The 13,816-nt window shown below is 54.8% G+C and overlaps 1 protein-coding gene across 4 annotated transcripts in view; it reads right to left on the bottom strand.

Annotated features, from left to right (window-relative positions):
* The window catches only part of CRTAC1 (cartilage acidic protein 1), a 168,000-nt gene that overhangs the window by 46,776 nt on the left and 107,408 nt on the right, over nt 1-13,816 (bottom strand). For all 4 annotated transcript variants that reach the window (XM_084995019.1, XM_021074420.2, XM_084995020.1 and 1 more), the window contains exons 4-5: nt 10,250-10,386; nt 5,165-5,321 (exon numbers count right to left, since the gene is read on the bottom strand). In XM_084995019.1, the coding sequence (XP_084851145.1) occupies nt 5,165-5,321; nt 10,250-10,386 (294 nt within the window). The remainder of the gene's footprint in view (nt 1-5,164; nt 5,322-10,249; nt 10,387-13,816) is intronic.

A 13,816-nucleotide genomic window follows, 5' to 3' on the forward strand; every position in this document is an offset into this window, starting at 1 on the left:
GGTGTCCCTCCCTGTGAAATGGGGGTGGGGGTGGAAATGCGCTCTCCAGGCTGGACCACAGGATAAGTGTGGTGGGCAGTGGCTTCCCGGGGCCCATCAATAGACTGCACCATGGAGGCTCTGTGGCAAGGCTGGACAGACAGGGGATTTGGACTCGGGGGCTAATGCTGCTGATTAATGGTTCCAGTGGATGCAAGGTCTGCAGGCTGCCAAGATCATCCAAGATATCGTGCGAGTAGCAAAACTGCTGGTACGTGTAGGGGTGGCGGAATGGACAGTGTGTGTGTGTGTGTCTGTGCGTGTGTGCACGTTTGTGCATGTGTGTGTGTGTGTGTGTGTTGGAGACGGGGGTGGGAGAAGGGCAGGATGGTAACAGGGTTTCCCTCTGAATTTCCTGAATACCGCATGGGTGCTGGTGTTGCTACCCCAGCACCCTCTGAGAGCCGTCCAGATGCAGGGCAGGGTTCTGAGTGTGTGCGTGTGGAGGGTGGTAGATAAGAACCTTCCCACGTGTCCCCTGGTCTGTCCAGCCTGTCGCTGCAGGACATGGAGGCGGGGCAGGAGGACAGCCGGCATCATCTGCCCACTGGCTGGGGCTTTACAAACCTCAGGCACCTGGTGGGTGCAGGGGGATGGGGCGCCTCTCTGCCCACCCCCCACCCCCAGGCAGGGAGGGGGCAGGAAAAGGAGTGGCAGGAATGGTGCCTCTGGCCATCTGATGCTCAGTCCTGTGTACTAGGGACTGTCGAGGCTTATCTCACCTCACCATTTTCCAGGTGAGGAAACTGAGGCTCAGGGAAGCATAGTCGCAGCCAGCAGGCAGTGGGTCAGTTCAAACCCAAGTCTCAGTGACCCTGGAGTCACTCTATCCCCACAATGTGCTCGCAAACATTTCTACTCAAGTTCCCTCTTAGCAGAAGGGGGATTTGTGCTCCTGGTAAGGCCCAGAATGGCCCAGAATGACATTTGAAAAATCTCTCTCGTTTTAGCTGAGGGAAAAAAATGCATATCCAGATTGCATTTGTATTCTATAACATATCTGTGCTTACTTTAAATAAAAAATGATGTCCCTTCTTGTCAATCACCTAGAGCATCTGACCCTCTGTTTCCTGGGGCTTTGGGTACCCCTGGCAGACCCGTGGCTGCCCTCCACGGGGGTACCCGGCCCTGGCTGAGGAGCCTGTCACTCAAGCCTTGCCTGTCCCCAGCTGACAGACTGGCTGCACTCCCACTGAAAGGCCAGTGCCCACCTGGGAACCCGGGAGGCGCCAAGGCCCCCACTCTGCCGCCCCTGGTCACCTCTCTGGAGCTGGCTGGTGGGGATCCGCCAGAAAGGCCTCAGCTGGGCTTTAGGCATCTCTGTCTCCTCCAATAATGACTTCCTATAAATCAGATCTGCCCTCTGCTTTGTTCTACACTGCTCCCAGCCAACAGCAAAACTCTCCACCCAACATCATAAATCCGCCTTCATTTTCTTTCCAAATTTCTTTTAAGGCTTCTTTAATCACCACCTTGCAGCCTGGACAGATGCTCCTTAAAAGGATGAGGCCAAATTGCAGAGCTCCTGGGGAGGGAGTAGAGACCAGGGAGAGGCAGGGGCCAGAAGGAAGAGAGATGGATTCCCCAGGGGAATAGAGCTGAAGATGCCCAGGCCCATGCCCAGGGCTGGAGGACATGCCAGGGGACACATGGAGAAGACCATGTGGCTGTAGGGAGCTCTGTGCTTCTGCCTGTGCTCCCTACAGCCAGGAGCTGCCCACAGAGGGTCCTGGTATCCTTGCCAGGACCTCAAAGGAGGCTGTTGATGTTTGCTGTACTCAGTGGGCACTGCCTTGTGTGCCAGGCTCTGTGCCAGGTCTGTCCTATGTTTGCCTCCTTTCATTCTCACAATACCAGCATTTTTCAGGTGAGAAAACAGAGGCCTGGAGAGGTTAGTAAATGGCCCGCTGCTGCCTGGACGGGAGGACATGGTGGAGGCAAGATCTGCACCCAGCACCCTGCCTCCAGACCCTGTCCTCTTGGCAACGCTGTTAGACGGTTAGTTCAAGGTGTTCAGAGAGGCTGTGAAACATGCCCGAGATCACTGGGGGCCACAGAGGTGGTGCAAACCTCTTGGTCCCCGCCTTCCCCCTTCTTGAGTTCCATGCCAGGCCCTCTGCCAGGGGGAGAACGCGTTCTCAGGTTTCCCATGCAGGGCAGTTCAAGCTCCAAGCGCTGCAGGCAGCTGGGAGAGAACCAGTAACCATGGGGGGTGACCTGCCCTCTGCCCAACTCTGCACCAGCGGCTCTGGCTATGCTGCCCTCAGGGGCCCCGAGTCCCCTGAGAGCCAGCGCGCTGGCCGCTAGATGGCACTGTGACCCAGCAGAGCCGCGGCCAGCGGTGGAAAGGCTCGTCTGGAGGGAAGGCCTCCCCTTCCCCCACCAGAGGAGCCAGACAGCCCGGTGCGGGCTTCGCCCTTTCCGGCGTGCCAACTGCGATGTCCGGGCCTCCCCTGCGCCCTGGACAGTCCAGGCCAGGCAACTGTTCCAGCCACAAAACCTGGGAGCCTCAGGGAAAGGCTAGAGGGTCAATGCCGAGGGCTGCGATCTTGGTGGGTGCACACCTTCCTCCTTGGCCAGCCCCTCCTGTCTCAACCTGGAGGTCATCAGAAAGGTCAGTTGGTTGTGGCACTTCAGGCATCCGGGCCCGCGCTCTGAGTGCTCTTCTCTATGACTCTCCTGTGTGACCTTGGGCAAGTCCCTTCTCTCTGGACCGCGTTTGTTCTTTTGCAATCGGGAGGTTCTCTGAGGTCTGTCTGGCAGATGGGTGTTGTGTGGCCTGGCTCCAGGGATCTGTGGATCTCTGATTGCACATCTGGCTGTGGCTTGCTGCCCTCCCAGCCTGTTCAGGGCTCTGCTCCTCACTGCCTGCGTCTCTCCCCTCTTCCTGGGCCCCAGGGCACCGGCCTGGAGCGGAGCGCTGGCCACATGCCAGAGCCTCAGCAATCAGGCCAGGCTCTGGTGGTGGCCCTTACATCAGGGGTCCATTCCTGGGGCTCTGGGGCTAGTTTTCCAGCCAGATGTCCATGTGTCATGAATGGAGTGACGATGGGGGCTACAGAGTAGTGTTGGGGGCTTGGTGGGCGGAGAAGGGGTGGGCTGGGGAAGGCGGGCAGATAGCATAGTAACTTGGTGGGCCAAATAGGTTCTTGTCAGCCAAATGGCTTTGGAAGTCTGCAAAGCTGCTCTAACGTGTCCTCTGGGTATGCCAGCTGCCCCGGCCTGCCTGCACGCTCCACAGAAACTGCTGTCCATGCCTTGAGTTGCCCTGTCCTTCCAGCACAGCCGGGCACCATTGGCTGATGCCCCCATCCCCACTCGTCCTGCTCAGCTGTCTCCTCTTGGTCCCCTCCTTCCCCATCCCCGGGTCCTGCCAGCCCCTCTGCCAGCCCAGTCAGCGGGAACAATGTCCTTTTCACGTTCACACCCAGCCGCAACCTTCTGAATTCTCTGATTCTGTGTATAACCCTCGCTCTCAGACCTTGCCTCCCTTCCAGCTCATCATTTTCAAGTGCTTCCTCTCCCCAGCCCACCCTCCTTCTCCTGCAGATCAAGGCACTTAATTGCCAAGCCAGCCCAGTGCACAGAACTGGGAACTATTCAGAAAAATGGACTGTACAACTCCAGGCGGAAGCGCCTGCATATTTATTCCTTTTCCCAGGAAAGCATGGTTTATGACCGACCCTCAGCCTTCCCGCTGCACACTCCCATGCAGACCTCTCATGCACTCTCATGGGGCTTGAGCTGCACAAACTATTTTATTGTCTAGTCATTTGTTCCCACAAACTTTGTCAGACAGGTCAACATCAATCTCCCCCTTTCACTGAGGTAGAGAGCTGGCTGGACAAAGGCATCATAAACTCAGGGTAGGACCTGGAGATGGTGCCACCACCCAGGTGTCCGGAGGCAGGGGAATCACCCACATGACCCTTCAAGGATCCTTCCAGTCCCCGAAGTGAGATCCAGGAAGGCTGCCACTTGGAAGTCTACAGTGCAAGTTGGGATGCCCATAGGAGAAAGGTCAAGAAATGAGAAAATTCCTAGAGTTCCCATCGTGGCTCAGTGGTCAATGAATCTGACTAGCATCCATGAGGATGCAGGTTCGGTCCCTAGCCTTCCTCAGTGGGTTGAGGATCCGGCATTGCCGTGAGCTGTGGTGTAGGTCGCAGATGCAGCTCAGATCTCGCCTTGCTGTGGCTGTGGTGTAGACCGGCGGCTACAGCTCTCATTCGACCCCTAGCCTGGGAACTTCCATATGCTGTAGGTGCGGCCCTAAAAAGCAAAAACAAACAAATAAACAAAAAACCCCCAAAAGACAAAAAAGAGAGAGAGAGAATTCCTGTATCCAATAGGCAGGTCGGGTGTGAGTGAGGCTAGAGTTCATGTGAGAAGCTGTGTGCAGCTCTGGCTTCCTGATTTTTGGCACCCCAGACGGGCACCGGCTTGCTCTGCCATCAGCAGCCTATTGGCAGATGATCAGAGTTTAGTCAGCAGCCGTGCTGGAATTAGAAAAACAGCCTTCCCTAGAAAGATCTCCCTGTCAGAGACTCTGACAATAAGCCCCCCATCCAGAAAGATGTGGGGGGAGCATGCCTTCAAAAAAAAAAAGTGCTGGAGAGGTTTTGGAACAAGAACACAATTCTTTGAGCTCAGTTATCTGAGACGGGACCCAGCTGAAGCTTAGGGATTTAGCACTCAATTCCTGGCCGCTTATGTGTAAGTAAATAATTTCATCTGCTGTTTGGCAATAAAGAATGCTTTAAATCTTGGCCTCTGTGATTTGTCAGTTTTCTCCTACAGAACCTGTTCACCCATCATTTGGGTTACGGCGGGGAATGGGGCGAGAGGGCCCACAGAGAGGAACTCACGATGGTCCCAGCTATGTCTGACATCGCCCACGGGGGTACCCCGGAACCCACACCTGCCAGGTGTCTCAGCATCTGGAGAGGCAGCGTTGGAGGAAGCCGCCTGTGGGTGCTGGGATGGAGTAAATCCCTTACCCTCCCTCCTCAGGGACAGCCCCCCCCCCCCCCCACCGTGGTCTCTGATGAATTAGGCTCAGCCTTGCAGGGTCCAGCCCCAGCCCCTCCAGCTCCCAGCCTACCTCCCATGTCACTGTGCCTACCTGTGTATTTGCTGACCCCAGCCTCAGCGGCCACATCTCTGAGTGCCAGGATGCCCCGGGAGAGGTCACTGGCTTCGGGGTCCATTTCAATGAGGGCATCCGGGCCCACGTTCCCATAGGCATAATTGGCGATATAGATGGAGTAGCGTCCGGAGCCCTGAGGAGGAAGGGAGGGAGGGTGGGTGAGCAGCCTCAGTGTTTTGGTCGGGGGTGGGGGGCACAGAAAGCCATTCCCCACTCCTCTCACGGGCCACAGTTCTCTCATGGGCTCTTTTCCTAGGATCTGGCATCCATGACCTTGCAGCCTGTGTGCACCACACAACTCCAGAGGCTACAGAGCTTTGCACCAAGGCTATGGAGCGTGGGATGCCCCCAGAGTCCTACAGCAAAGCAGCCCCGCTTCTCCTTCTATCCTGTTCCAGAAGAACATCCCTCCCTCTCCCCCACAACCACCTTTTTATAGACAATTTTCTAATGTGCCTCCCTCCAGCTGAGCTCTCTCCAGCTGCCAGCCAGGGTAGCTGCTCAATAAATATTTGCTGATTGATTGATCTACCAATTCCCATTATTCTCAGTCTCTCTCTCCCATTCAAGCTCGCACCAGCCAAGATGACAAGCAAATTCCTGAGCCACCCCCCCCCCCAGTCCCCACCCTATACCTCTCTACTCCTCAATTTGGGTAGCACAGGAAGCTCGGCTATGCTTCCGTTCCCTTGTTTTCCCCATATTACCAGAAAGAAATAGTATATTGCTTCTGCCTTTATAACACTGTCTCAGATATATATATATATATTTTCCCCTTTGCATCCAGGAGAAGCCCTGGGCTCCAGCTCCTCGTTCATTCTCTTCTCTAGCCCAAAATACAGCTGATGAAAGATTCTTTCTAGCCTGTTATTATAATGGTGTTATTTCTTCAATGGATGCCTTCTTTCCCCCAAGAGATCCACAAAATTTCTCAATCAGTTTTCTCGCTTTCCTCTTATCCCTTTCAGCATTTCCCTCCAATTAATCAGACAGGACATATTTCTTGAGCTCCAGCTATTTGCAAGGTGCTGGGTTAAATGTACTTAAGACAAACTCTTTGTCCTTAGGTTGCTCAGAGTCTGGTTTAAAGGAAGCCATAAACACGAAACCACCGGGAGAGATAGATAAATTGAGGACAGCCAGAGTGTGCTGTCACCCCTCTCCTTGACCCCTTTGTTTTCTTCCATTTCCTGCCCAATGGTCCCATGAGAAGAGTCCCCTCCCACCCAATGGTCACTTTATCCCTTCTTTGGGACCATTTTTTTGGGGGGAAAGCCGATTAAGAGCCACTTGGGTTAGACAGGTGGGTGAGGCCAAGGAAGGACCTTGGGGTCCCGTGGGGGAAGCAGCTCATCAACAATTACATGTATGATTAAGACTGTGTGTGGGGTTTTCTGGGTGCATGGAAGGGGCGCACCTAACCTGGAGGAAGGGGGCCTAATTGTGGGATGTTCCAGAAAGATTTTCTAAGAGGAGTCTCAGCCAGGCGAAGTGGAGGGGAAAGAAGCTTCCAGGCAGAGATGAGACCGAGAGCGATGTGTGTCAGGACACCACAAGCAGTTGGTTCCATGTTGCTGGAGCATTCAGTGCAAGGGGGATGAAGCTGGAGGAGGTGGCCGAGCTGTTCCATAAAGACCTCTCTGCCCCACCCTCCATCTGTGGTTCTCTGTGTCGCTATCCGGCTACCTGGGAGTCAATGCTTTACAGGTCTTGCTCCTCAAAGTGGTCCCTGGACCAGCAGCATCGGTGTCGTCTGGGAGCATATAAGAGATGCAGACTCTCAGGTCCCAGCTCAGACCTGCCAGCTCTGCATTGTCACAAGATGCTCACGTGATCCTCATGCAAAACTGAAGTTTGAGGAGCACCGCTTTACAACACGGCTTTGTGATTAGGGGAGAAGTTTGAAAGGTTCTTGCTCGTCGCAGGAGATTGTGTACGTGTGCGGAGTGGTTAGATGAAGAGTGAATGGATGGGGCCAAAGGGGAAAGTGTGCCATCACCGAGACAGAGCCTGACCCTACCAGCTGTTAGCAATCTCATCAACAAACGGGCAATTAAGCCCAAATGAACTGAAATGCACTCTGCTAGAAATTAGAATATTTATAAAATTCAGTTACACCTAGTTCCTTGCTTCGGTGTATTGGGGTGACAAAACAGACAAACAGATGTGTTACAGCTAGAGAAGATTGTAGAAATTCACAAGTGAATTTGAGCACCGTGATTCTGGGAGGAGGGCCTGATTCTGGGGAAAGGAAGATGTTCCTGCAGCTTTGGGTCCAGGGCAGTGGGTTTCACCCTTTAGCCTACCTCAGCATCACCTGGAGGACTTGTTCAACCAAGGATGCTGGGTCCCATCCTCAGGGTTTCTGATTCAGGAGGGCTGGATGGGCCCGAGAATCTGCATTTCTAAGTTCCCCTGGAGGGGGGCCGAAGCTGGTGATGCTGTTTCCGGAACCACACTTTGAGAACCCCGGGCCTGGGGCTGGGAGTCTGGCTCCTCGCCCAAGCTCTGCCCTCACTGGCTCTCTGTCCTTAGGCAGGTTCCCCAACCCAGTTGGGCCACATCTCCTCACGTGTTAAATGGGAAGCTTATTCCCCCAATTCCTGGCAGGGCTGTCGAGAAGATGAAATGAGACAACGCATGTGAAAGGTCTTTGAAAAAATAAAAATGCTATATAAACATGAGGCATAATCATTATCGATCAGGGAACGCTTCTTGTAAGAGATCGGCTTTGAGCAGGGTCCAGAAAGGTGGATGAGTGATGAGGCAGCTGAAGATGAAGGGCAGCGGTGTTCCAGGTTTGGGTCAGAGAACGGATGAGGGGAGAGGGAGAGACCGGCTTGCCGTAGGGGTTGAGACGTTTACCTGGGGCGAGGCTCTCCAGCTTTTGTGTGCCTCAGAGTCACCTGAGGGCCTATGGAAACCCAGGCTGCTGCGCCCCCTCTCCCCACCACCCCCGAGCCCCCAGAGGCTCTGACTGGTATAGATCTGGAGGGTGGTGGGGCCTGAGAACGTGCATTTCTAACAATGCTGATGGCCCCTGGTCCACCGCTCCGGGAGATCGCTTTGACAACCACCAATGAAAAGGCCCCAGGGTGGGGCGGTGGGGCTGAGGAAGGAGTACAGCGAACGCTGTAATAGAACCTGTGGTTGGAAAGGTGAATCTGATAGGAGTTCAGCCAGAAGAAGGGCACCTGGGAGTGAAAAAGGCATCCGATTCATTTTCAGCCAGGCAGCGCTCAATTTCTGGCTTTGCCTGCCACTTAGTATGGGACCAAGGTCAGGTGGCTTGACGGCTAGAAGCCTTAGTTTCCCTCTCTGCCAAATGGGGATAATGAGAGCATCTACCTCCCAGGCTAATTATGAGCATCAATAAGATGGTGCATGGAAATCGCTTAGCCCAGAGCCTGGCACATGGCTGGTTTAATAGCATTAGCTATTATTACTGCGAATACTATTATTCTTGGGGTGATTGCTCTTGTGTTTCCCGACACCACACTGTATTCCTATCTCTCAACTTCCACGGTGGCCTGGACCCCTCCACAGTTCTCGGGTCCCAGGGATGGCCAAGGCGGTGGCTGGACACAGAAAGTAGCTCCTCTCCTGGTGGCAGACGGACGGTGGGGGCTCTCTCTAGTTCCCTGAGGCTGGGGCTGAGTAGGGAGGAAGCCAGTTGCTAAGTGCTCACCTACTGTGCTTCGTGCCAAAGTGTCTTTTTTCTCTTTTCGCGCTTCACATGGTGCCTTTGTCCTGTGGTTAAATGCGCGGGTGTGCACTTGACCTTGTTAGGACAGCGTGCAGCTTTTTGTGAGGAAGCTTCAGGCCCTCCCACCGGCGCTGAGCAGGTTCCCACCTGAGCCGAGAGTGGGAGGCACTGGTCTTGAAGGGGTGACACAGGCAGGCGGGAGCCTGAGAAGGGGCCCCAGTGGCGGCCAGGCCTGGCGCCCCACAGACCCTCCCTGCTCTCTGGGGCCACTCACTGGGCCACCTCCCCATTTCCTCCCACCAGGCGGGAGTCCAGGTGGCACAGATTCAGGTCAGGGCTAAATGTGGCTTCACAGCCCAGCTTGGCTGCTCTTCCCAGCACCAGCTTGTTAAGAAATAAATATTTATACCTGGCACCTGCCTTCTCCCAAGGCCTGGCGGCCCCTGCTGTGAAGATTCACGCTGAATCCCCAATCCCCTTGGTGCCATCTCCATCCTGAAATGAGCCGGCCCCCTTGCCCCTGCCCCCTGCCGAATGGGGGCCAGAGATGCTCCGTGGAAGCTGGGCAGCAGCTGGGTCCCTGATTTAGGGATGGCTGTTTTGTAAAGCCAAGGAGAGGGTGGCAGGGGAGCAGGTGACAGGAGGGATAAATCACCTCCACAGCAGGGCTCTGGCTGGGGCTGCCGGGACGCAGGCCCGGGAGGGGCCGCCCCGCAGGGCAGATGGCCGCAGCTGCTCCTGCCCTCCCCACTCGGCCTCCCCCCTCCACCTTGAGTTGAGCACCTCTGTGTCGGGTGGACTAGCAGGGACAGGAAAGCGTTGATACAGCTATGGCTTAACTAGCGTACTTGTCCATTCAGGCCACCCTCCACTCACCCACTCAGGAGCCCCTTGGCTGAGCCTTCATTTGCTCCATAAATATTTATCCAGGGGCAAGGCTGACGGCTCAATGCCTGGCACACAGTAGGCATTTCATACATAAGAGCTGAAAAACATGAATGAGTGGACACACGGTTCAGAGCCGAGAGATTCTGATTCATGTCTGAGCCACACGACCAATCCGTTTTGGGTCCTCAGGCAGGTCCCTGCTTCAGGCCAGGGCTCAGTGCCCTCCTCCGTCCAATGGACACAATGAGGACAGCCCCCCTAGTTGCTGGGAGGACCGCGTGGAGGAAAGTGTGAAAGTGTATCAGTACCTACTATGTGCAAAGCACTGCAGGAGCAGCAGAGATGGAACGGCCTTGGGCTCTGCCCTGGAGAGCAGCGCTCTGTCTGGGGACATCTGTCTATGGGCTCCCTTCCCTGCCGTCTCCCCCCCGCTTCTCCCCAGGTCCCCTGTCCACCCCTGGACTCACCGTCCTGTCCACGCAGGCCACAGAGCGCCCGGCAAAGAGGCTGGCCACGCCGCGGGCCACGTTGACCTCATCACTCAGGATGTCTTCCCAGCGGTTATTGCGGAACTTGAACAACTTGTCCGTGTACGTGGCCACCCCTGGAGAGAGGAGGGAAGGGAGGGCTTGTGGATGGTGGGGCAGCGAGCTGGTATGTCTGGGGCACCTGCCACAGGTGTCGGGGCCGCAGGTGGATGGGTCATCACCTGCCACATAGCACTCACCCAGGCAGCTGCGACCCCTCCCCTGGGGGACATTCAGGTATTTTCTGTTGAGAGAAGAGACTCTGAGGCTTATGGAGATGGCCAGCCCAGGCCTCAGGAACTCTGGAAGAAGAATGACTGCTACTGTGTGTCTGAGCTGACCCTCGATAGCGGGATCTCATGTTCTGTACTGCGCTCCTGCAATACCATGAGGGGGGTCCTGGGATCACCAATATTTCACATCCAAGCTCAACCAAGAACACCCATGTCTCCAGGAGCTGCCCCCTACATGCTCTGCTGGATCACAGGACCTGATTTGGATCTCAGAAGAAATGGCCTTGGTTGGTCGGTGGGTCTCTAAGTTCAAATCAAGGATGGGGCTGGACGTGGAGCTCTGACAGGTGTATCACCAACCCTCTAGGAATGGCAGTAAGATCAGCACACGGATGTGTGAGGGTTCCGGGCAGCCCTATAGGGCTGGTGCCTCCACCTCTTTAGGATACCAACCCCTTTGAGACCTGGGTGGAGGCTAAGGACCCCGAGCTTGGGGAATCCTATACATACATGCATGTATGTATATAACTGCAGGTCTCATTCACAGCCAAGAAGTTTTATTCTGGGGCCCTGGGGAAGAACTTCTGGTTGCTGGAGGCGCCACCCTTCTAAGACCATTAAAGCAGAGCTCTCGCAGGAGTTTCCATCGTGGCTCAGTGGTTAACGAATCCGACTAGGAACCATGAGGTTTCGGTTTGATCCCTGGCCTCGCTCAGTGGGTTAAGGATCTGGCATTGCTGTGAGCTGTGGTGTAGGTCCCAGAAACGGCTCGGATCCCGCGTTGCTATGGCTCTGGTGTAGGCTGGCAGCTACAGCTCTGACTACTAGACCCCTAGCCTGGAACCTCCATATGCCACAGGTGTGGCCCTGAAAAGATAAAAAGCCAAAAAAAAAAAAAAAAAGAACTTGGATTTTAGGAGTTCTCGTCATGGCTCATCGGTTAACGAACCCAACTAGCATCCATGAGGATGTGGGTTCAATCCCTGGCCTTGCTTAGTGGGTTAAGGATTTGGTGCTGCCATGAGCTGTGGTGCAGGTCACAGATGCAGCTCAGATTCCGCATTGCTGTGGTTGTGGCGTAGGCCGGCAGCTGCAGCTCCTATTAGACCCCTAGTCTGGGAACCTCCATATGCTGCTGGTGTGGCCCTAAAAGACAAAAAGACAAAAAAAAAAAAAAAGAATTTGGAGTTTAGAGTAAACAGGCCTGAGTCCCAGGCTTGGTCCTACTGAGATTCTCCTTCTAGTTTCTAGTTTTGACTTTGTTCAGCATCTCTGAGTCTCAGTTTCCTTACTGGAAATGGGGCCGACAATAATTACTCCACTTCGGTTTACCCTGGGGGATAAGTGAGATGACGCATGTTAAAGGTTTGGCACAATGCCCCCCAAAGTGGTAGTCCTAGACAGAAATGATTATTCCTGCCTCATAGATAGGATACCTCGGAGGTGCTTCAGGGTCCCCAGCCCTGCACTGTAGGTACAGGTGAGAGTGTGTGAGAGTGAGTGTTTAGGAATGAGTGGGAGTGAGTGGGTGTGTGAGAGTAACAATGTGAGTAAAGGGAGCTTCCGTTGTGGCTCAGCAAGTTATGAACCTGACCAGTATCCATGAGGATGCGGGTTCGGTCCCTGGCCATGCTTAGTGGGTTAAGGATCCGGCATTGCCATGAGCTGTGGTGTAGGTTGTAGATGTGGCTCAGATCCCAAGTTGTTGTGGCTGTGGTAGGCTGGCAGCTGTAGCTCCTATTCGATCCCTAGCCTGGGAACTTCTCTATGCCACAGGTGCAGCCCTAAAAAGCCCCCCCAAAAAAAGTGAGTAAAAAGGAGTGAGGGTAAATGAGTGAGTGTGAGAATGATTGTGAGAGTAAGTGGTGAGTGTGAGCTGTGCATAAAAGGGCCCCTCAGGTGGTTCTGCCCAAGAGAAGACAAAGGATTTGCTCTCTGAGTGGCCTCACACAGGGACCTCTCACGACCATGGTGACCCATGGGATTCAGAGCATCGCCTGTGGGGCCTGACGTTGGCCTCAGGGATGCTCACCAGACTCCTGGGAGCTGGCCTGGGAGCAGAGCTGTGCTGCCCTGCCTGATACACTGGGGAGAGAAAGGCCCTTCCTGAGCAGAGGGAGGCGGACCCAGGAGTCCTGCAGGTATCTCTCTGGGGGAGGCCTGGGCCGTGGAGCAGCAGTGGGGGTGTCTGCATAGAGCTACTGTGGCCCAGGAGGGATGCTGTGGCTCACGGAGGCATCCGAGAGTCTCATTCCTGACACAAGTGCAGATGTGGACTTGGACGGCCTGAGTCCGCATCCCGCTCTGACTCCTGAGTGCTCGGGGGCCTCAGCCGGTTCCTCATCCTCTTCCAGCCTCGGCTTCCTCATCTGAGCATCACGGTAACGGCTGTACCTCCTCCCTCCACTCCCTCCACTGAGTTGCTGTGGGAACTGCAGGAGAAAACTCCTGGCCCCACGTCGGCACACAGGGACCGTCTTCTGGCTGCTCTGCTCCACCCTGGGGTCCAGATGTGCTTAGAAATTTAGATTTTTCCTCTCTATATTTTGGAAAGGTAACACAGTGCATACACGTTTATTACATAACACCCCCAGCAGGGACTGGGGCAGCACCTGTAATTAAACACATTAATATTTCTGCAGTGAAAGATATGAATATTCACACTAAGTGGGATAAATAAAGCCCATAAATAGCTCACGTCAGCACTGGACAGGTTTTGCTATCAATTTACTTTCCCACAAACTTAAAAAAAGCACTGGAGGCTTTCAGAGCGTTTTGGGTTTCAGGGCTGCGGGAAAGGGACTGTGGCCCGAGACTGCCATCCTCACGGCTGTTCCCGAGGCAGTGGCAGGCTTGTCATCGCCTCCTGATGCCTGGGGGCCTCCGAGGACGGCCCTGCAGGCTTCCGGGTGTCCAGCCTTCACAACGGCGAGCGACCCTTGCCCTTCTCTGTCAAACCAGGGCCTCCGGAGACTGTGCCTCCCCCTCGTCTCGTCCCCCCCACCCCCGAAATACTGAGGTTAAACTCTACCAAAGCTCAGGCCGGTGAGAGAGCAGCTGCTGGCAGCTGGGGCTCTGCTTTAGTAGGAGAAATTTCTCAGACTGCTGAGTTGTAGCCTCAGCTAGACAAGAGGAAGAAACGAACCCAGGGTGACTCTACCCGCCTCCATTTGCCTTAATAACCCCCAATTCCTCCCGCTCACATTTCCCAAAGTGTGCTTTGTGGAACCCTGATCTCTCTGAACTGCCCAGAGAAAAGATTTCATGATCATCT

This window comes from Sus scrofa, chromosome 14 (assembly GCF_054392235.1).
Source record: "Sus scrofa isolate SSC_HxYL_T2T_F1_AM1 chromosome 14, Sscrofa_HxYL_maternal_Yorkshire_Landrace_v2.0, whole genome shotgun sequence".
NCBI classification, from domain to species: domain Eukaryota; kingdom Metazoa; phylum Chordata; class Mammalia; order Artiodactyla; family Suidae; genus Sus; species Sus scrofa.